The following is a 22,434-nucleotide window of genomic DNA, read 5'->3' on the forward strand; positions in this document are numbered from 1 at the left end:
ATTTTATTTATTTATTTATTTATTTTGCTTTTTGGACATAAATAAACTTAAAAATTGTCTATTGCCTAGAAACTTCGAGGTGTTTTCTATTAACTATTAATTAAACCTCTCAGAGCAATCACAAAACATTATTTCAATTTTTTTACAGTCAGAAATTGGTTGCTTAGCAACCTAGTAAAATTAAGCGTTTCTCTTTTGAATCAGTCAAGGGTTATCTTAAAATATTTATTTGCGCAGGCGACTTTTTTTGGCGGTTTTCTGGACTATCGCCAAATATATAAACCTTTATTGCAACCCAATTTACGACCCAATTGTTTTAAAATTTTGTCTACCCCCCCTAATTCAAGTGTCTAGATTCCAAATATGTAAAAAAAAATATATGTTTATTCAGAGAAAGTACGTTTTTGTGTCTGATTTCGTAACTTAATTAATAGTTAGCACTAATTAATTAGCATATTTGAGGTCACCCCCAGGAACCATTAAGATTGACACTTAGTTTGTGAAAATCGGATCATTAGAACGAAAGTTATTCAGGGTGATATCTTTTTTTTTTTGCGGACTGTACAACAACACCATCATTACAGAGACAAATAATACAAATCACATAAATCAACATGTTGTTCAATTTAACCCAGTTTAATCTTTGATTTGAGTATATATATATATATATATATATATATATATATATATATATATATATATATATATATATATATATATATATATATATATATATATATATATATATATGTAACATGCGAGACTACAGCCTCTCTGTCAATACGCCAGATGTCGCTCTCAGGAACAGGAATGTATTGGAACTTTCTCGATGTAAATGAAGAGAGTTAGTTGATGTGTAGTTTCTAAGTGAAACTGGTTGTATTTAGGTAAAACCTGAAACCTGTGTGGTTCGAACCTAAGTGGTTAGAGTCTATGTGACTCATGTTATTATTGAGGAATAAATATTATTGTTATTGTTATTGATCATATGGTTAATTGAATTAGTTGATGATAACCAACATCATCGCATTATGGTGTAGTTTGAAGTAACTCGGCATATATACCTGACATAATGGTGACAGAAGTGTGAGTTGTAATTGGATAAAGGAAAATCACGAACCTGTGAGTACTATATTTTTTTTACTATTATTCTGTGTGAATTATAGAGTAAAATAAAATAATGAGCTTCTTGTCCAGATCTAGAAAGGAAGATCTGTTAAAACTAGCAGAAGAATTAGAGATAACACTTCCCCCTAATCCTAAAATTATCAATATAACACAGCTAATTACTTCCGATGCTAAATATGATGAAATATTTACGAAAAATGTGTTAGAAAATATTGTTTCGGAACGCTTGGAAAAAGCGACGGCCGAAAAAGAAAAATTAGCACAGGAAATTCAGCTTGAAAAGCTTAAAGCGGAAAATTTAAATCGGCAAAACGGAACTCCGATTCCAGCAACAGAAACATTAAAAACAAGTGACTTATATAAACTAATTAAAAGTTTTGATGCCAACGAAACCGATATCAGTACCTATTTACAATTGTTTGAGCGTCAAGCAAACAGAATAAATATAAATGAAACTGAATTCGTCACGTATTTAATGGGACTTCTCCCACTGAGCATTGTTCAAATAATTGCTCAAGAGCCTGAACAATTAACTGCAGACTATAATTTTGTTAAAACTTTGCTTTTGAAACGCTTTAAACTTTCCCCGGAACAATTCCGTCAGAAATTTTCTTTCCATAAAAAAGAAGTAAATGTTTCTTGGCGAGATTTCGCATATCAATTAAACCACTATTTTGACGAGTGGATTAGCGGTTTGAAAATAACAGACTTTGACAAGCTAAAAGAATATGTGGTCGTTGACCAAGTAAGAAGAAAATTACCGTCAGATATCCGCGAACATTTATTGGATGATTTACACCAAATAACTGAATTAAGTGTATTGATTGATAAGCTTGAAACATACGAAAACGCGCGAATAATAACAAGAAAAGTAGACACCTCTAATAAGAATTCAATCTTTAAAACCAAAACATTTCCAATTCAACAAAAACGAAACACACCCATCTCTTCCTTTTCTCCTGGTTTGAATAATCCGAATCAAAATAAAGATATGTCTCATATCAAATGCTATAACTGCCACAATTATGGGCATATAAGTGCAAAATGTGATCAAGTAATCAAAAAGTGTAGAAACTGTAATAAATCAGGTCATTTCAGTCATGAATGTACCGAAAGAAACGTACATTTAATTCTACCAACTCGTATTGATAAAAAAATTGTAATATTTAACAGTGAAATTAATGCTATTATTGATACAGGCAGTGAAATAACCATGTGTAGTGATGTATTATATCAAAAATTTCCTCCTATTCCCCTCCAATTGTCTAATATTATTTTATCGGGAATAAGTAAAGAGCCTATTTCCCCATTAGGTTGGTTTAATACAAACATAGGTATAGATAATTTTACGATTAATGCTAATATTTATGTTATTGATAAAATGCAATTCGATTTTATAATCGGAATGGATGTGCTTAATTGTTTAGATATCAATTTTGCGAATGGTAAATTATTTGTTAAAAATACCTCTACCCCAAAAACAGTTAACGTTAATACAATCATTTCTCGCGTGAAAAATTCACCCTTCGGAAGTGAAACCGAAACTTTTAAAAACTCAGTCAGAGCGTCTCCCTTCAAGGCTAGTGTAATGCCCAGATGCGATTCTATGTTAATTTATGATCAAAGAAAGGCTCACTTTTCTGATTCTGTTTTGACTTCGGAAAATTCGAATATTAATGAGGCTTCGCCCATTAATGAAACTTTTTCTTTCTTAACTCAGATATTTAATGCTATTGACCTCAATGAAATAGATTTATCTCACATACGTAATAAATATATCAGAGAGAATTTATTTATTTTGATTAACAATTATAAACCCTCTCAGATTAAATCCTCGGATATTAAAATGAATATTATTTTAAAGGATGAAATTCCCATTTCCCAACATGCTCGTCGTTTGTCATATAAAGAGCGGGAAATAGTTGAAAAACAAATAGACACCTGGTTAAAAGATGGCGTTATTCGTGAAAGTTGTTCAGAATTTTGTGCGCCTATAGTCCTTTGTAAAAAGAAAGATAATTCCACACGAGTTTGCATCGATTATAGGAAATTAAATAAAAAAATTGTTCGAGATCGATTTCCCTTACCCCTTATGGAGGACATATTAGACCAATTAGAGCTCCACACAGATGCCAGTAGTTTTGGTTTCGGAGCAGTTCTTCTTCAAAAAGCAGACAATGGTAAATTTTATCCAATCCATTATTTTAGTAAAAAAACGTCCCAACAACAAGAGAAATATAGTAGCCATGAGTTAGAAACCCTTGCCATAGTTGAAGCGCTTAAAAAATTTCGAAACTATTTGTTAGGTGTTAAGTTTAAAATTATAACCGATTGCGCTGCTTTGCGAAGCACAATGAGTAAAAAAGAAATTATCCCTAAAATTGCGAGGTGGGCGTTGTATCTTGAGGAGTTTCACTTTGATATGATGCATCGGCCTGCTACACAAATGAAGCATGTTGATGCCTTAAGCAGAAATTTTGCTCTTATAACTCAGCATGATGAGGTAACCATGAAAATAGCAGCTGCCCAAAAAGAGGATGAGCAAATAAACACTATTAAAACATTAATTGCCAATGGAAAAGATAATATACACTTTATTAAAAATGACATTCTTTATCGATACGATAATGGCAGGAATCTTCTAGTAATACCAGAAGCAATGCAAAATGATATCATTAAAGAAGTTCATAGTAAGGGACATTACGCACTCTCTAAAACTGAAGAAGCTATTAAACAAAATTATTATATTCCTGGTCTAAAAGCGAAAATACAATCTGTCCTAACAAACTGTGTTGACTGCATTTTATGCAACCGAAAGCGAGGAAAGAAAGAAGGTTTCTTGCACCCGATTCCTAAAGAAGATGTACCTTTAAGTACATACCACGTTGACTTTATAGGTCCATTGCCTTCAACAAAAAAGAAATATCAGCACATTTTTTCTGTGATTGATGGTTTTTCGAAATTTGTATGGCTTTACCCCGTAAAAAATGTAAGTGCTCAAGCAGCTTTAGAGAAATTGCGGTTACAACAGACAACTTTTGGTAATCCCTCCAGAATTATATCAGACCGTGGCGGTGCATATGTGTCTAAAGAATTTGAGGACTATTGTCAAGAAGAAGATATTCAACATATTCTTATTACTGCCGGAGTACCTCGTGGAAATGGCCAAGTAGAGAGATTGCACGAAACTCTTATCCCTATTCTCACAAAGTTATCCATCGAAAATCCAATGGACTGGTATAAACACGTAAACGATGTTCAGCGATTTATTAATAGTACAGTTTCCACCAGTACAAACAAAACTCCTTTTCAACTTATGTTAGGAATACCCATGAAAAATAAAGAAGATTTACGGATTAAAGAAATTCTAACAGACGAATATGAAAACTACTTTATGAAACAACGAGAAGATCTTAGAAGTGATGCACAGCAACGAATTATGGAAATTCAACAGCAGAATAAATCAACCCACAACAGAAAGTGTAAACAACCCCACAAGTACAGAAAAGATGACTTAGTGGCGATTCAAAGAACACAATTTGGAACTGGTTTAAAGTTGCGTCCCAAGTTTCATGGTCCTTACAAGATTGTTAAAGTGAAATCCAATGACCGATACGAAGTAGAAAAAGTTGGGCAACATGAAGGTCCTAACTTAATAACCACTGCTGTAGACTATATGAAGCCATGGACAAATTAGTGCATATTTACTGATGGAACGATGCAGCTCTGATTTTTTTCCTTCAAAAAATTGCTATGTATTTGTTATGTTTGTTTTGTATACTGCTTTGTTTTTTTTCTCTTTTCAGATTTTTTTTAGTCATTCTGTTTCGAGGACGAAACCCGTAGGATGCCCGAGTGTAACATGCGAGACTACAGCCTCTCTGTCAATATGCCAGATGTCGCTCTCAGGAACAGGAATGTATTGGAACTTTCTCGATGTAAATGAAGAGAGTTAGTTGATGTGTAGTTTCTAAGTGAAACTGGTTGTATTTAGGTGAAACCTGTGTGGTTCGAACCTAAGTGGTTAGAGTCTATGTGACTCATGTTATTATTGAGGAATAAATATTATTGTTATTGTTATTGATCATATGGTTAATTGAATTAGTTGATGATAACCAACATCATCGCATTATGGTGTAGTTTGAAGTAACTCGGCATATATACCTGACATATATATATATATAATATATATATATATATATATATATAATATATATATATATATATATATAATATATATATATATATATATATATATATATCTTATATATATAAGATAAAATGTTTACTATTTTATTTTGCATGTATTTATCAATTTAAGATGAAAATTCTATTTGTGTAAAAGAGTGTAAAAATGAAACTAAAGACATTTGAAAAGGTAAAAAAGAGAAACAATTTTATTCTACATACAACAAATTGACATTCAAAGTTTTGTTTTACAAAAAAGGTGAGTTGTTTTTGAAAAATAAATATTAAACGATAAAACACTAGCACAAAAAAAATCACATGGTACTTTGCAATTTTAGTAAATTGAAGAGGTTAAACTACATTAATAGTTTAAAATGTCTAAAGGATTTTAAAATAATAGTTTTAGTTTGTAAAACATGCGCAATACACTGATTGAAATTTTAATTAAACTCAACTCGTGAGCCAATTGATAGAACTTTTAAATTTTCTACTGCTGATGAAAGAGTCTTAGAAAAAGAGGAATAAAATTTACATATAAATTGAAAGTATTTCGTTAAACAGTAAAATCACGAAATCATCAATTTAAATGACTTCTTTGACGTATTTGCTTTTACTGAGCGTTTTAAATTAGCATACCAGATAATTTTTCAAGACATCTTTTTCCAAATCTTCTTATTCAAAAAAGATTTCTTTGAAATTAAAAAAAAAGTGGAAGACTAAATTGAAGTGGGTTTTTAAATTAAACACGCTGTTGGGTGAAAAAATCTTTTAGAAAAAGAGTATTTCTCCTAAAATTCATTTTGAAATACGTAAAAACAAAATAGTAGTTTTATGAGCAATTAAATTTGTAAGCGAGAAAATCATTGATTTTTGGAAATTATCTTGACAGTTGAGATAAATTTATCTTTAATGATCTCAGTTAGAATTATTTAAAAATAAAACTTTAAATCAAGATTAGGTTGCGTAAATATAGAAGTATAATCGTTTTTACATTAAATTAGAGTGAATATATATTTGATCTTTATAATTTAAGTAATAAATAGTAATGTTAGATGCATTCTAAATAATGTCAAAATTCACCCATGTTTTAATAAAAAATAAACCAAAAAATTCTGTTGTGATTTTAAAAAAATTAGCAAAAAAAATATTGATAATTATTTTTTTACATAAGTAATTTTACAGTTATATATTCGAAATGAATTTAATTTGATTGAAACTAATTCTTAATTGAAATTACATGTTTATTTAGAATTATTTCATACGAGGTTTAATTTAATTTGTTTAGTCAAATTTATTACAAATAGGCTTCATTATAATGAATATTTTAATTATTTTTAGTTAATATTTTAGGGAAATTTTAGTTTTTTAATTTTATTCACAATATCACTTCAAAGCTTTATTGAATCACATTATTTAACATAATTGATTTTTAGAATCATACTAAATTGTTATAAAATACTTTCTATTCTTCATTCATAGATCTTGTTTTACTGAAATAGAATTTACATCTATTACAGAAAACAGTAGCTTAACGTTGACTCAAAACAAAAAGTAGCTTTTATTCAAGTTACAAACTTTGAATTCCTTTAAAAAGATTTAGTTAATATCATTAACGGAACTAATAAATCATAATTTATTAGAAGTTAGGTAATATTAACTCCTTTTTTTAATGAACGCAATAAATTTTGCTACTCAAATGCCAAAATAAGGCAAGGAATAATACTACTTTAGAATAGATCTTCATAAAGAGCATTTTTAAAATAACAAGTATGCCAAACTATTTAGATAATGTAATTTTATTTTGATTGCCCGCAGTCAATGTAAGATAAATTATTAAGAAAAAAATAAATGATGTTTCGCGAATGAAATTTTACAACATATGACGCAGTCATGAAAATCTCTAGGCAGATTCCTTCAGTAGTTTGGCTTTTTAATGTTCTTAGTTTCCTAATGCTGTAGCCAAAAGTCGTGCTAATTGGGAACTAGATTGAGTGCCTTTTGGTGTGGAACCTTTAGGGGGCAAAAGTGCTTGGCATTGGTTACTGTTAGGGTCAAAAGAGTTGCAAACGACTCCTGGAAGTTCAGTGACAGCCAACTGAGAAACGGTCCTGCCCATCTCTACAGCTTCTCGGCCACACTTTTGTTCTGTGAGTTTTTCGCCGCATTCCAAGAATCGTCTGAATCCACTGTAAACAAATAAAACAATATTAATATCAAAATGTTATTTCTAATCAATATTACCATTTTTTTAAAAATGTAATCGATTTTCCGATTAAATTTAGCAGTTTATTGACATTAATAAGTAAAGTAAACGCATTCATAAATTAATAAAAAAAGGTTTACATGCTTCTGGGTCGTTTTACTATTAGAAATTTTTTAGGGTGTTGAAATATAAAGTTAATTTTCAAATTCAAATGCAAGAAATTTTGTTCAAATTTGTTTCATTGTTAATTGCATTAAATTAATATTAAGCGTTATGAGAAATAACATACAGCTGTTTCAAAACAATGAACTATCAATACAAATTATATATTGCTTGATTTTGAGCTTTTTTTTCAAGTTAAAAATGAAAAGTTATGAAAGTTGATTAAACAAGCTAAAACAAGTTGAAAGAAATATTAAGACTATTCTATTAAGCGCATGTAACCAAAATGCGTATTTAGTACTTCCAAGAACATTTTTAGAACAATATTCATCCTTCGTTGAGTTGCAGAGTATTGAATATAAACTTACGAGTATATTTAACATAACGACAAATTTTGGGGTCTTTTTGTGTTAAAGAAAATAAATTATACCATAAGAATCTAATTTAATGCATACAATTTTGGAAAATTGTAATTTTATCCGGCCTGGTTAATGAGGAAAAACAGTTAAACGCATGTCCGCTAAAAAAAAAATTGTCCTCACGTTTTTTTCACCTAAGTTCGAAGTTATTGGATTAAGATTCTTAGAATAATTTGATAAGTTTTTTGAGCAATTGGTATATGACTTACCAACAAAGAGTGCCGACTCGTTTGTCGAATTTAGTTGTTGTAACAGTTTCGACAGTGACCTGCATGTCAACCATGCAATCTCTCATTTGGTCTTCAGCATGGACTTCTCCTAAGCATCTGGAGTGTCTAAGGTATTCTGAAAATAATAAAAAACAAATTTTATTCTTATTATTTTTTAAAATTTAAGTTAAAGCCACTACCTTCTTAAATTTTAGTTATTGAATAAAATTGTACTCATGTTTAAAAGAATACAATTAATCACTATTTTGGTCGCATTATTTTTTACTCACAGAAATTTGAGAAATAAATCAATATAAGTATTTAAAAAAAATCGATTTACAAAAAAAAGGTTTAGTTTCTTAAATGAATGAAAATAATATTATAAATTTGTCAAATGAATAAAAATGTCTTCTTCCATTTTTCCGAATGTGTAAGAAACTAAGAAAAAAAACTAAGAATATATATAAAAAAAAACTAACTAAGAACTAAAAAAAAACTAAGAATATATCTTACTGGCTCTCAATTCGGATCCTTGTGTGCAAAAATCCTTAACTGTAGCTTCAGAACCCTCAGCAACCAAGTTAAGTACTTCTCTTTGGACAGGTGTCATGCATTTATTTGTGAAATTTCGAAGACATTGTGAAGTTTCGTCAATAGATCTGTATTAGTTTATGTAAAAAAGAAACATAAAATAAAAATGCATAAATTTATATCAAAGTAAAATATACATAACTGGAAATAACCAAAAAATCTTTAATTCATTTTAATTGAATGTCTAGCAGAGATCGAACACAGTTTTGATGCATTGTTTTGATGCTTATTGTGAATTTTTAAGTTAAACCTACATGAAGTAAGTCATGCACATTCTAAGTGTGGGAGAAATTAAATGGCTATTGTGGCTAAATGAGATTTTAGATTTTCATGGAATTTTTTTCCCCTTTTATTTGAATTAAAATTGTTGCGCATTTTTTTAAATATATAATTATGGGTTGCTAAAATTTTTGAAGTAATATTTCTTATTAATTAGTTTATAGTAACGATAACGATACACTGAGATAAGTTGTTGCTGTTGTTGTAGTACATTTACGTCGTGCTAGAGCTGCACAATGGGCTATTGGTGACGGTCTGGGAAACATCCCTGAGGATGATCCGAAGACATGCCATCACAATTTTTATAATTTGCAGCAATTTGATGGCACCCCACTTCAGTATCCCGACGACCTACATGCGAAGTCGAGCACTTTACGATTACAATTTAACGAGGACCAATACCGCACACCCTCAATCCCTAAGCAGACTGATCCAGGTGGTCACCCACCAGCAAACTGACTTCGGTGATCTGCTGGGAACCGTGTCTTAACGATCAGTCCACTGCGGGACTCACTGAGGTAAGAGGTATGGTCGAAACTACCAGAATATGTTTAAATTTACAGTGGTTGTAGGACCAACATGGGAACAACGTAACTCTATTCATCTATGGGAACAACAAAAATCTTGGTAATTTTTACCGACGTGCTCTTTTGAAGAATTTTTTAAAAATTAACATATATAATGTGATAAACATAACAATTAGATGAAATTTAGTAAACGTGTTAAAATTTGATAATTTTATCATGATGCCTTAGCGTGGCGTAAAAATCCATTTGATTGGTTAAATTTACTTTTCAGTTTTGTATTTTTTACTAAATGTATGATAATAAGAATTATAATTTTGAAAAACATAATTTCTTCTGAACCATTACTATATGAACAGAAAAATTACCAAATGAATGGCTTGAATACCTTATATTTTGGTTTGATTAAATAGAATATTAGTTTGTTTCACTGGAAATTACATTAACATACGGCATTGTAATTTCAGCTGTTGTTTTGTGTTTGATTAACTTCTTCCAACTAAGTCCACAAATTTCATGACTCAAAATAAGTTGCAGTCATTTTCAAGCAAATGATCAATTTCTATACCTTAGACTCAGTTTAGATCACAATTTATAAATCTATCAAAATTAAAGTTTAACGCTGTTTCGCTTATTCTTGCTCTTATGATATTGACTTTGTATCTTTAAATAGTTTTCTTTGTATGAACTTATTTTCTTACTCGCAAAGCTGAGATACTCCACTCTCATCAGTTGGTATTCCACTACCTTGATAGTGGAAAATCATAGTAGCGATACACAGGTCCACTTCTCGAAGATGGCATGATTGTGAAGCAATCTGATAAGCTGTGGAAACAATGGTTTAAAATTAGCAAACTTAATATTTTATCATAAACAATAAAATGGGTAATTTTAAATACTCAACTTAAATGATTCTTAACAGCGTTTAAAATGAATGTTTTTTTCAACAGCAACAAGATATAATGTTTACATCATATCGTTAATAATCAATACTTATTAGCATGTTTCAGCATAAGAAAAAATTCCTCTGCAAAGCAAGTTAACTTCTCAATTTTTGTCTCATACAGTATTGATGGATAAAACTGTATTTACAATAAGGGCGTAAATCATGCGCTGGTAATTTAATATTTTGTGTTCCTGAGCAGCCAGTGCTTATGTTGCTATTGCACGCGCTTCTAATGAGATGGCGGCTATTTTAAAATTGGAAACGATTTAAGATTTCTTTGAAACAGATTTTCAGGATATCTCTGGTACAGTTCTTCAAGCATATTAAACATAATGTAAAGAAAAATGCATTATTAAGAAATCGTGAATCGTTTACAATTTTTTAACAGCAGCAATCACCATAGTAACGCGTGTAATGGCAACATGCTCGCCATTCACGCGTTACTATGGCGACTGCTTCTTTTTGCTATGGATCATGTTGTGTTTCATTTTTTTCTTGTATTGTTACACACAGGTATCATTATTTTGAAATACTTCCTAATGGTGATGTTTTATTTAATGTTTATACATAAGTTAGCTTCTCGAATAGGTCTTTAGTTTTTATAATTTTCAAAAACTGTATTTACTGTACTTTCAAAGTCATTAATTTTAATGTCATACAAATTTAAATTTGAACAACTTTGAATCAAATATATTTATTGAGAACAAGTTATTTTTATGCGTACAATGCAATAAATTCAGAATCAAAGTAAGGAAAATAGTACCGGCACCCCGTTTGGTCGTATTTACAGCGTTTCAGTTTTTTTCCTTCTAAACTTGATGCCTTTTTTTTCTAATAAAAAGAAATCATCTCTAAACTTGAAATCTTTGAAACTGATTTGGTCAACTTTAAATGCTAAGTGATAAAAAATATTTCTTCGCAGCAGTGGGGGAGGTGGTGACATTTAAGTCAATTTTGTTCAGAAATTTAAAGTAACACAATTTGCACATGGACTATATATGCAATTTTAAAATTACATCTCTCTAAATATTAATAAAATCCGTGGAGTCCTAACTGAATTATGCATGTTATAAAAGATGTAATTCATGAAAAAGAATCAAGTGAAAAAAATGGTTTAAGAAAATTATTTTCTTATTTATAAAGTATTCACGAGAAAATACTTTCATATTTAAGAAAAACAGAGAATGCATTAATCAAACATTTTTTTTTACTTCATCATTACAAGAAAAACCTTTTAAAATAATTGCTAGAAGCATATACTTTTTAATGTTCAAACTGACTTTCTCCAACGGTAAAGTTCAATAGCATTCTTAAAATTCAACGTTCTTAATATTCTTAGCATTCTCAAAAGAGTTAACAAACAAAAATTGAACTTAAAACGTCTATTTAGTTGAGATTAGATAAACAAAGTATTTAATAAAAAACCAGAAATTCCTTAAGTTAGTTCAGTTCAAAGTACCCTATTCTTTTACAGGTTTTACTGCATAGTTTTATTTTCTCTTTCATAAAAATGAAAAGAGATTTTCTAGGTTTGTAATATCGAGGCTATTGGCTTTTCCTTTCTGAGCCAGTTCAACGAGTTCCTTTCCCAACTTGATCTATTTTGAGATAGAATGATACAAAAAAGAAAGTAAATTGGTGCAGACAAGCACATGGTAGGGAATGATGAAACTCGAAATTAAATTTGGAGAGGAAATTCACCCTGTAATTGCCACCACAATTAGAATCTATAATGAAGAATATTTCATGTGATCTCTGACCCAGTAATCTGGGGCAAAAACTTTCCCTTGCCTTTGGCTCAGGACGTTGCCTTCGTTTTAAGATTCAATTAATGTTTTCATATGAATTTGGGGTAATAATTAATAAACAAAGCAGTCGAAGCTACAATAATTATAAAAGAGATAATCTTGATTATTGTATGTTGATGAATGTTCGTCATAAGTAGTAATGACATTTTATTAAAGGATAAAATACACTCATCGGACAGATATGTTCTCCTGTAAACCAATGTAAGAAAAATTCAGAGGGTTTTTTATTTGAGTAACTGTGACATGAAAAAATAGTCAGGTTTTATTTCTTTCAATCATTTATTTAATTAATTACTTATTTTCCAAGTTCTTCTTTAGTGTCAAAAAAATTTTTCGTATTTTTAAACAGTAATACTCTTGAAATATAGAAGGAATTCGGAGGAAAACGGCATATAAAAACACTGATTTTATAAAACTAAATTTTGATAACGTTGTTAAATTTTGTTACGTTTTTTTTTCTTTTTCTTTCAGTGATGAGCATAAAACCTCTGTTTTTCGACTCGTGTAGTATCAATAGTTGCAATTACTCCGGATAATAATAGTGACAATGAGCTGAATAATAAGTAACAGTGATGAATAAAGTAGTAATCTCTTTAAATGCCGACAAATTTGAAAGAATTATTAATTTAAATTTTGAAAAGGAAAATTTATTTGAAAAAGAAAATTTATTTGAAAAAGAAAATTTATTTGAAAAAGGAAACTTATTCAAAACTTATTTAAAACTTAATAATTAAACTTATTAAAACTTAATTTGAAAAAGAAAACTTATATCAAAATTTTACACATCTAAATATTTAAACTACAAATGCATTTTTAAAAAATTGATAAGCGTTGAATAATTGTTTTCTAATATGCAGGGTAAATGAGGATTGCTTGATAATTTTTGACACGCAATATGACGATGAGTTACTTATTCACTTGAGGATGGGTTACTCGCGCATGTGAAATCGATACATGATGATGTATTGCTGTCCAAGTAAAAATACATCTTATATTTGTCTGCCTAAAATCATTAAATATACTCTCATATGCTTAAGCAACACGTTTTAAACAAAGCTACATAATTATTAGTTTAAGCAACATAATTAACGCAGGCTGAAAATTTTTATTTTTTATATTCTGATAACACTAATCAACTGACAATGGCTTTCTTTTAATGTGTTTATAGTTTGCAGAAGATTTAAGAGAGCTGCTTATAGATAGAGAAATATTTTAATATCATATACATATTTTTTTAAGAAAAATTAAAAACGTTATGCTATTAAAAAAAGCTTTATTATTTTCCATTTGAAATTATTTGAATAATTATTTAGAAAACTTTGCTATCACCAAAAGAAAGAAGAAAAGTTCTATTTTTTTGTTATTTATACAAAATATATAATGTTGCTCAGATAAAATTCAGATTGTTCGGATTGTTGACACTGCATATACGAGTAATACAATTCAAGTGCTTTTTTTCTTAACTTTTAAAGCGAAAAAGCTAACATTTTTAATTAAAAAACAATTAAAAATATTTTTTTTAAATATTTTTTTGAAATAAAAAATTTACGTTTCACTTGATCGCCATCGAAATAAATTATTCAACAATAGCAATAACCGTTCTAAGTTATAAATGTTGCTAATTATTAAAAATTTAAAACCAATAAATTATTCACACCCATGTATTTTTCTTTTCTTTTGGTTGGCATATGATTTATTAAATGTTATGCCTTATACAGAATAAACATTTTAATTAGTGACAAAAAAATCAATTTAACTAAACAAAATTAGCGTGCAATTTAAAAGCTATAGCATCTTCGTGAAATCATCTATAACTTATTCAATTAAGTCAAGTAAGATATGAAAAATTTAAGCGCACAAAAATAAATGAAAAAAGAAATGCTTAGAGAGAATAACTAATCCACCAAAAAGTTATTCTAAGTCTTAAATTTAAGGACTTTTATAGTGTTTGGACTTTTCTTTCTACTAAGAATTTTTAAATTCATTTTAAGTTGCAATGATGCTATACATTGTATTTATTTATTTTTAATCGAAATGCTTATTTTCCTCTGAATTTCAATGCATGATTTTATCATGCCGTTCTTTATAAGCAAATAATACTGAAATTAAAATAATTATTATTTTTTATTAAAGATACATAAATTATTGTATCTTAGGACACTTTAAAAAAAGGTTTTTCTAAATAGATCAAAAATGTGTCAACAAATTATAGTCCGAAACAAATAATAGTCGACTTAGAAAACTCCATAAATTGAAACAGAACATATTCATTTTTGAGCAACATGCAGTCCCACTAGGGATGAGGGTAGAGAAATGCTTGCTGCTCCCGGAAGGATTTGAACAAAGAAACTCCCCTGTATTCGTTGTAGAATGTTTTAACCACTATAGTGGTACCACGGGGAGTTAGTAACATTTACATAGTGGTCGTCGCAATAACGCATCATGGCATACCAAATTCTAATTTCATTGGTACAAAGGCTTGCAATTCGGAAAATATGTTCTCATTAACTTAGTTAGTGTATCGTTAATTTTTATTTAACTTTCTGATCGTATCAATTTTCAGCGAATGAAATATATGTTATGATTTGTCACTCTATAAAACTTTCTAACTCACCTTGTATTTGGATGTATAACCATGTCAATTATTCAACTACGAAACCACAGCATTCAACAAATGTCTCTCTCACACATTCCTTCCGCCATATCATTTCTTAAACTATGCAATTCGTTCAAAATTGAGTAAATGCTTTTCAATTATGAATACATATGGTCTTAAATTTTGACTATTATTTTTAGAGCTATTTTTTTACAAATATTTTTGCTAAAATTTTTAGCAATCCTTTTTCACAGAATAGTTTTTAAAAATTACATATATCTACGAGAGAAAGACCAAAATTTCACTCGCTAATTACTCGAAGCTTCTATATTACATCAGGACTTTCCTTACATCAAAACTTAGACTATCATAACTTATTATAATAAATACTTGCTAGTAACTTAATACTTTGAGTCATCGGATCATAATCTATTACAATTTGTTTCCTTGTAATTTAATTTATTAGGATCATAAAATTTTCCTAAGAAAGTTTGCAATAGCAGCTATTAAGGTAAAAAAATTGCTCTTTCAAAAGCTTCACGTGAATTTAGAAGCATATTTAATGCAAAAAAAAAAGAAAATTTATTAGACATGTGTCCATTATTTCATTGATTTGGATATAACTCTTAGGAATACAAGTTAGTTAGTAAAATCCTTAAACTAAAATATACGCAATGAAATAAAATGTTTGTATCCAAGGTTTCAAGAGAATATTAAAAATAATACGAGAAAGATATAAAAAAAAATTTAATTTGATTTTTTATGCCGATGTAGTTAATATCAAGTGCTTTGAAATTAGCATAATCTTTTAATCTCCGAATAATAACTAAGATAAGCTCTGATTAGTTTTTCTTTCAAACTTAAAACAGCGTTTTTGGGAGTTAATATGCAAATATACTAATCGATTTCTTGGTACATTGATTCAGAAAATCTATGAATTCCTTATTTTTCAATTCATATGTTTCTTCTTCATTGAGAAACCAATAGTGGCACAATAAAAAATATGGGCACACATATGGAAACGTAGAAAAATCCTTTAATTTCTTTAACGTATTTAAAATTCAAATCTTAATTATTTATTTAATTTGCAAGAAATGTACACTTACTATCGTTTTGGGTTTTAAAAATAAGTAATAGTTAATTTAGCAATATTAGTATAGTTCATATGATCACATCTTCCTCTTATTCTCAATTGCCTCACTTTAGATTTATATTGACTTCACGTTTGAATTTTTTTTATTTTTTTTTAGTAAAAATTACAACTGTTTTTACAATTTTCAATTTTGGCAGCGTCATATTTTGACAAATTGTATCTTTATAAAGCAAAACTTACCAGCAGCCGCAAAAACGCAGATCGCTATTATATACTTCATCTTCAATTATTGTTTTCTGATGAATTCTTAAGTAATCCTTTTAAAAGTGTATTTCTCAGTGTTGTGAATCAGAAAACCGGCGTTAAGGCTATGTTTATATATATTGGAATATATACCCACGTGGTTTGACCCCCAATGTCCAGCCTAAAGTAAGTCGCTGTCGAATCAGAAAGTTCGACCCCGATTGCTCAAACGACCTGTTTGCTTAAGAGAAATCGAATTTAGGTCAGAATCCTCGATGATTTGACGTCATTCTGAAATTTCACTTCTTTTTTTAAACACCGAAAACTTAAATGTTTGCAGTTACTCAGAATCGTGTGAAGGACGGAGTTAATAGGACTACAATTATTTTTCATGCATTTTGAAATACTTAGTCCCATATACAAAATATATTCTTATTTTGTAATTGCAAGAAAATCTTTAAGATATATATATATATATATATGTGGTATGTTTTAAAAATCCTACGTACAAGATAACAGCTTAAAATACAAGCATGATTTTGCTTATATTTGTTTCGTTTCCACTATGTCTAGAAGTTTTTAATTATTTAAAAAAATTAATTAGGTTTAGTTCAATGCATTGTAATTTTTAGCGGAATGTTAATGGAAACTCGAAAACCAAGGAGTCATATTATTCTTCATACTAAATTAGCTATCAATAATTTTGAGTGAATAAAAATTTTACTTTTAGATGTAGATAACTGTCTGTAAAAATGCAGCTATTTATTTTGACTTTTCTAGCAGTGGAATCACTTAAACACATAATTAAACTTAAAAATTATATCATAACGCACAGTTTGGCTTTTGTTTGGCTAATATGCTAGAAATATTACAAGATTTTCTTGAAATTTCATTTTAAAAAATTAAGTGAATAAATTCGTGCGCAACTATCTGTTGAAACTCAGTTATTTACTTTGATTTTTCCAGCAGTAGGGCTAATTAAATATATATTTAAGCTGGAAACTTCTACAATAAGAAGCAGTTTAGAGTATTTTTAGGCTAAAATGCAAGAAATAAAGCAAGATTTTCTAAAAATTTCATTTTAAAAAACCAGAAAAAAAAATATGTTTGAAAAAATTTAAAAAATAAATTTCAAAAAATGAAAAAAGTTTAAAAATTGAAAAGACTCTCGTAAAATTTTATTATTTAAAATTGGTACTAAATAGACAATTATTTTTCGATAGAATATTACGTAATTAAATTTATTTATATCAATCAAAATATTATAATCAAATAAAAATTTTCTAAGCATAATTGAATTTCCGTATTTTTATTTTCAGCATTTGAAAAATAAAATTTAAAAATAAACTTGTGTTATTTGAAATGCATGCATTCAAAAATAAACTTATGTTATTTGAAATGTATGCATTCTTTTCAAAATAAAATGAAAAATCATAAATGCCTTATACTTAAACCAACGAAATGGATCAGAGTCGTCTTGTCCTTATTGTAAAATAACGATGGTTTGTTTAAGTTACAATGACAATAATACCATTCAACTGAATAAACAGCATAAGCGCTATACGATAGACTTCAAGAAAAGTGGCTAGACAACTTTCTTCTTTGTATTGCTAATGCTATGAAACATAAAACAGCATTTCAGAAAACTGATAGAACGAAATTTAAATTTTAAAACTTCTTTCTGGAATATCAAGCTTATTATACACAAATACCAAATCTATAAAAATCTTCAATTTTGAATTTTTTATCGCTTTTGTCACTCACTGTTTAATCATTTTAAAGTTAAACATTTGAAGACGCTGTGACAGTTTTTGTATTGCCATGTCTTTCCAGTTTCCCGCTCTGAACATTTTCCCTTCATCGTTGGCATTGAATTCCCTTCTGAAGAAATATTCTTTCCATTTAGGCTTTCAATAATCATAATAGTCACTTTTATTTTATTTTCTCCAAACTTCGGACCTGTGCCTAGGTCATTATGGGCCCTTTACCATGTAGCCCAAAGCTTGGCAACTGGTCCGGCTCCACACCAGCCTAGGAACGAGCCCAGTCAGCAAGAATTTATTGAGAATTTAGATATGTACCAAGTCCCAATGTTTAAAAAAATACAAAATATTAAATATAGTACAAGTTAATAGCTCATAATAACAAAAATAAAGAAGGAAGTATAAAAAGAAAAACAAAATACGCAATAGTCACTGGGGACAAAGTACTTATTATCAAATAGGTGCTGATGATGTATCATTGAAACCATTGCCAGAAAACGACGCTTTAATAGACCGCCAAGAGAAAGATCAAGATTTATTTTTTTTCTCCAGTACATGAAATGAAGCTAATAAGGAAACAAAAAAATATCATACAGTCTGAAAGAGTAGAATTTAAATTAAATGTACAAACGCATGGTACCATTTATTCCCTTCATATACCTTATGCATCTCTTGAATATAGAAGGCTACATGGAAAACAAAGGTGTAGAAAAGGATTCATCCATTGAAACGCTCAAAAATATTTTTCCAAGCTTTTGTATTTAGAAAAACATGGTCTCCTTCTGTGGTACACAAATTAGAAGTGCGTACGACCAGGGAATTTTCAGTACATGCGTATCGTTTTCATGCCCTTCATTTCTGGAATCTTTTCACAAAGTACTAAAGTACATTTCATTGCAAGCTGGATTTAGATTTGGAACACAATGGACCCCCCCCCCCACAGAAATCTTATAGAAATTAATTTTTTGCCAAATTGGTCAAAAATTTAATATGAAGTTCAAAACATTCTGAGCAAACGTTCTCATTGATATAAAGCACAAAATTGGTCCTTTACTTAGAGTATTTCTCGACAACTTTTGGATTGTATGGATAATATAAAAACGATATCACTCGGCAGCTTTTGGATTGTATGAATAATATAAAAACGATATCACTCGACAGCTTTTGGATTGTATGGATAATATAAAAACGATATCACTCTTAACAACTGTCCTTCTAATGATCGAATTTTCACGTACTGAGTGTCAATTCTTAAGGGTTCTGGGGAGTGACTTTAAATACGCCAATTATTTAGCTCTAACTAATAAGTAAGTTTCGAAATCAGACACGAAACCCTATTTTCTCTGAATAAACATGGATTTTCATTTTACTTACTTATTTGAATTTCTGACCCTTAAAATACACAAAATTTTGAAAATATTGGATCTTAAATTGAAGGGGCTAAGAAGCTATATATATATATTTAGTGATAGTTACAAGAATCAGCCACCCAAAATGAGTAATTTAAGATAACCATATAAATAACGCATTTTACTCCGTTGCTAAGCTACCAAGTTCAGACAATAAAAAAATGAAGGAATGTTCTGTGATTATTCCGAAAGGTTTATTTATTAATATTAAATAGAAAAATATCTCGAAGTTTTTAGTCAAAAGACATATTTTGAGCTGATTCTTGAACAAGTAGCAAAGATTTTTTTTCTTCTTTTTAGCTTCTTTAAAATAGAAATGTTGAGTTAATTTAGTAATTATTTATGATTTTCTAAGTTCTTCAAATTTCAAAATATGAACTTTTTATCTAGCATTTGAGTTTCTTGCGTTCTTTTTACTTCCTTTACGTAAGAATTTCCTACTAAAATCAAATGTACATATCTTATAATGTACATATACAAAATTTTAGGGATAATAATTTTTAATGCTTTGATCAAGTCTTCTAGGAAGGAAAGTTTAAAGAAAAAAAGTATCTGAGAAAACTTTTAGAGGGTATGATAACTCTAATGAGCATTCACAAGGTTTTATAAAATTTACAATATTTATTTTTTCAAAAATGATGAAATTGGTGAACGTAAAGTGACGTTTTAAAAACATAGAAACATATGTTACATTCAAGAGTAACATGGTGCAATAATGTGTTCTTTATTGTAAGACACATTTTTAAAAAAAAAACTTCTTCATTCTGCCAAATATTTTGGTTACATGTTTTTCTTTGAATAAAGATGATTTGCAAATAGCCTCCTGATGTTTCAATTCACCATAAAATGTCACATAACATGTTCTTCAATTAGGATCAGCTGCATTTATTACCGAATACCGCTACTATGTTTTTTGTTTTTGTTTTTATTTTTCCTTACTTTACAAACTTATTTTACTACTCTCCCCATCAATACATATATCTTTAAAGATAATCTCCTTCGTTTTAAACAGAGTTCGTAAGGTCCGTAAGATACTGAAATGGTGTTAGCAAAACTTAAGAAATAAAATGTTCAATTTCATTAAATTAACTCCAAATACGTGGTTTCAAAAATTTTAATTTTAGAGTTAAAGAAAATAACTTCACAATATTGATGCTACGGAAGGACCACATGAACCCTGTTAAAATATTAAATTGCAGATGTTTACTATTCTGAACATAAAGTTTTTATCAAAATAATGATAAAGACCTAAATATGAAATAGTATAAGTGATGGTAAAAACTTCATCGAATTAAAAAATACAAATATGCAACAAAAGTAGACATTCACGCCTGGCGAGTCTTCAGAATGTAAGCCTATTTTTGAGAGCTTGAAACTTATCAAATTTTATTTCCACCTTCATATTTTTTAAAGTCAATGAAGTTTTTTATCTTTTCGCTGCTGTGTCTTTGGATCATTCATTTAGCAACACAATATATTAAACTACTGCACGCGATGTAAGTTTAACTTTTAAGTAATAAGTTTTATGGAAGATAATGGCATAGTCTCTTAGATTGAAAACATACTAATGAGTCACAACTTTTTAGAAAAAAATCAATGTACATTTTTTTACTGCTAGCTTATAAAACAATTTTTAAGTGCGTCAAAAAATTCCGTCAAAAATTTTTAAATGCGTCAAAATATTTCAAGCAAGCTAACGTTTCTGCCCTGTACGAAATTGTTTTAAAATGCATTTTTCATTTATCCGTTCAAAAATTTATTCTAGATGTATTTTAGGGTATACTTCAAGCGTAATTAGATAGAGTTTATTTTCATACTCCTATTTGCTTAAACATATTAAATAATTCAAAAATTAATTAATCAAGCTATATGATTTAATGCATTTATACTATACTAGTAAAAGGGGTTTTAATGCATGTCTCCTTAATACCGATGTCAACAAACTAATGGAATAAGCTTAGAGAAATAATAATAGTTAAATTGTTTTTCTTTTTAGCCTTTAGGAAATAATATGTTTTGCTCAAACAGATTTATATTCTGGAAACAACGAAATTACTGAGAAGGTTTTTTCGAGGAATACTATTCTCATCCTCTTATAATGAAATATAGGAAAAAGTTTTATTCATAGTATGTAAAACCTCTCGCTGCGAATTTTCTTTTTAAAAATGCCCTCTATTATATATTTCAAATCACATGTGGATTCAAACACTAGCATGGCTGTATAATCTTTTCACAAGTTTCAAATTTTAATATTTGCTGTTAACAAAACAAAGCATTTTCCTAACAACAAATTATACTATGAAACTATTCTGTTTATTGCGCTTAAGTTGGAAACTAATTTTTACAAAAGCAACTTTTTACAACATCCTTTTTTAAAAAGAGCAGTTTTCTTCAAATTATCGGAGGAATATATAAGTTTAAACGTAGAAATAATATTACGGTTCGAATTTGTTCATTTAAAAAATAAAGCAATCAGTTGAGGTTTATTGAGTTTCACTAATGTGTATTTACTTTTCACAAATAAAACAATTAAGAAACAATAAAGTAATTAAATTATTTGTTTTTCATTCTTAGAGAAAAGGGGTGCATATTTAATACAAAAAACCCGATGTTTTGCACCGATTAATTTTAATATAGAAAATGTTCATAAATTCTTATCGGCCAACTGGCTATTTTTCTAATACTTGAAAAAAACTTAACTATTTAAAACTAATGTTCATTTATAAAAAAAAACTTTAAGTACTAATAGAAATTAAAGAAAATATATTAGTATATTATGGAAAAAGTTTACGTGGTGGCATGAAGAAAGAGAAAAAAAATATAATTGCTTGAATCGTTTTCTGAACCCTATATGGCCAGTTAATTAAAAACTT

At 28.8% G+C, this 22,434-nt stretch overlaps 2 protein-coding genes across 2 annotated transcripts; one reads left to right on the top strand and one right to left on the bottom strand.

Moving 5' to 3' along the window:
• The first annotated feature begins 1,180 nt into the window (after positions 1-1,180).
• LOC147815867 (uncharacterized) lies at positions 1,181-4,825 on the top strand. The gene has a single exon (XM_087156642.1). The coding sequence runs from the start codon at positions 1,181-1,183 to the stop codon at positions 4,823-4,825; it is 3,645 nt and encodes a 1,214-aa protein (XP_087012768.1).
• A 672-nt stretch (positions 4,826-5,497) lies between these two features.
• On the bottom strand, positions 5,498-16,612 carry LOC107443987 (uncharacterized). Its single transcript, XM_016058032.5, has 5 exons — positions 16,387-16,612; positions 10,405-10,528; positions 8,823-8,968; positions 8,310-8,445; positions 5,498-7,502 (listed from the first exon to the last, which is right to left on the bottom strand). Exons 1-5 carry the CDS (start codon positions 16,424-16,426, stop codon positions 7,256-7,258), a joined length of 693 nt encoding a protein of 230 aa, XP_015913518.1. The 5' UTR covers positions 16,427-16,612; the 3' UTR covers positions 5,498-7,255.
• Positions 16,613-22,434: the final 5,822 nt, after the last annotated feature.

This window comes from Parasteatoda tepidariorum, chromosome 2 (assembly GCF_982258835.1).
Source record: "Parasteatoda tepidariorum strain Cologne lab strain chromosome 2, Ptep-v5.0, whole genome shotgun sequence".
Lineage (NCBI taxonomy): Eukaryota > Metazoa > Arthropoda > Arachnida > Araneae > Theridiidae > Parasteatoda > Parasteatoda tepidariorum.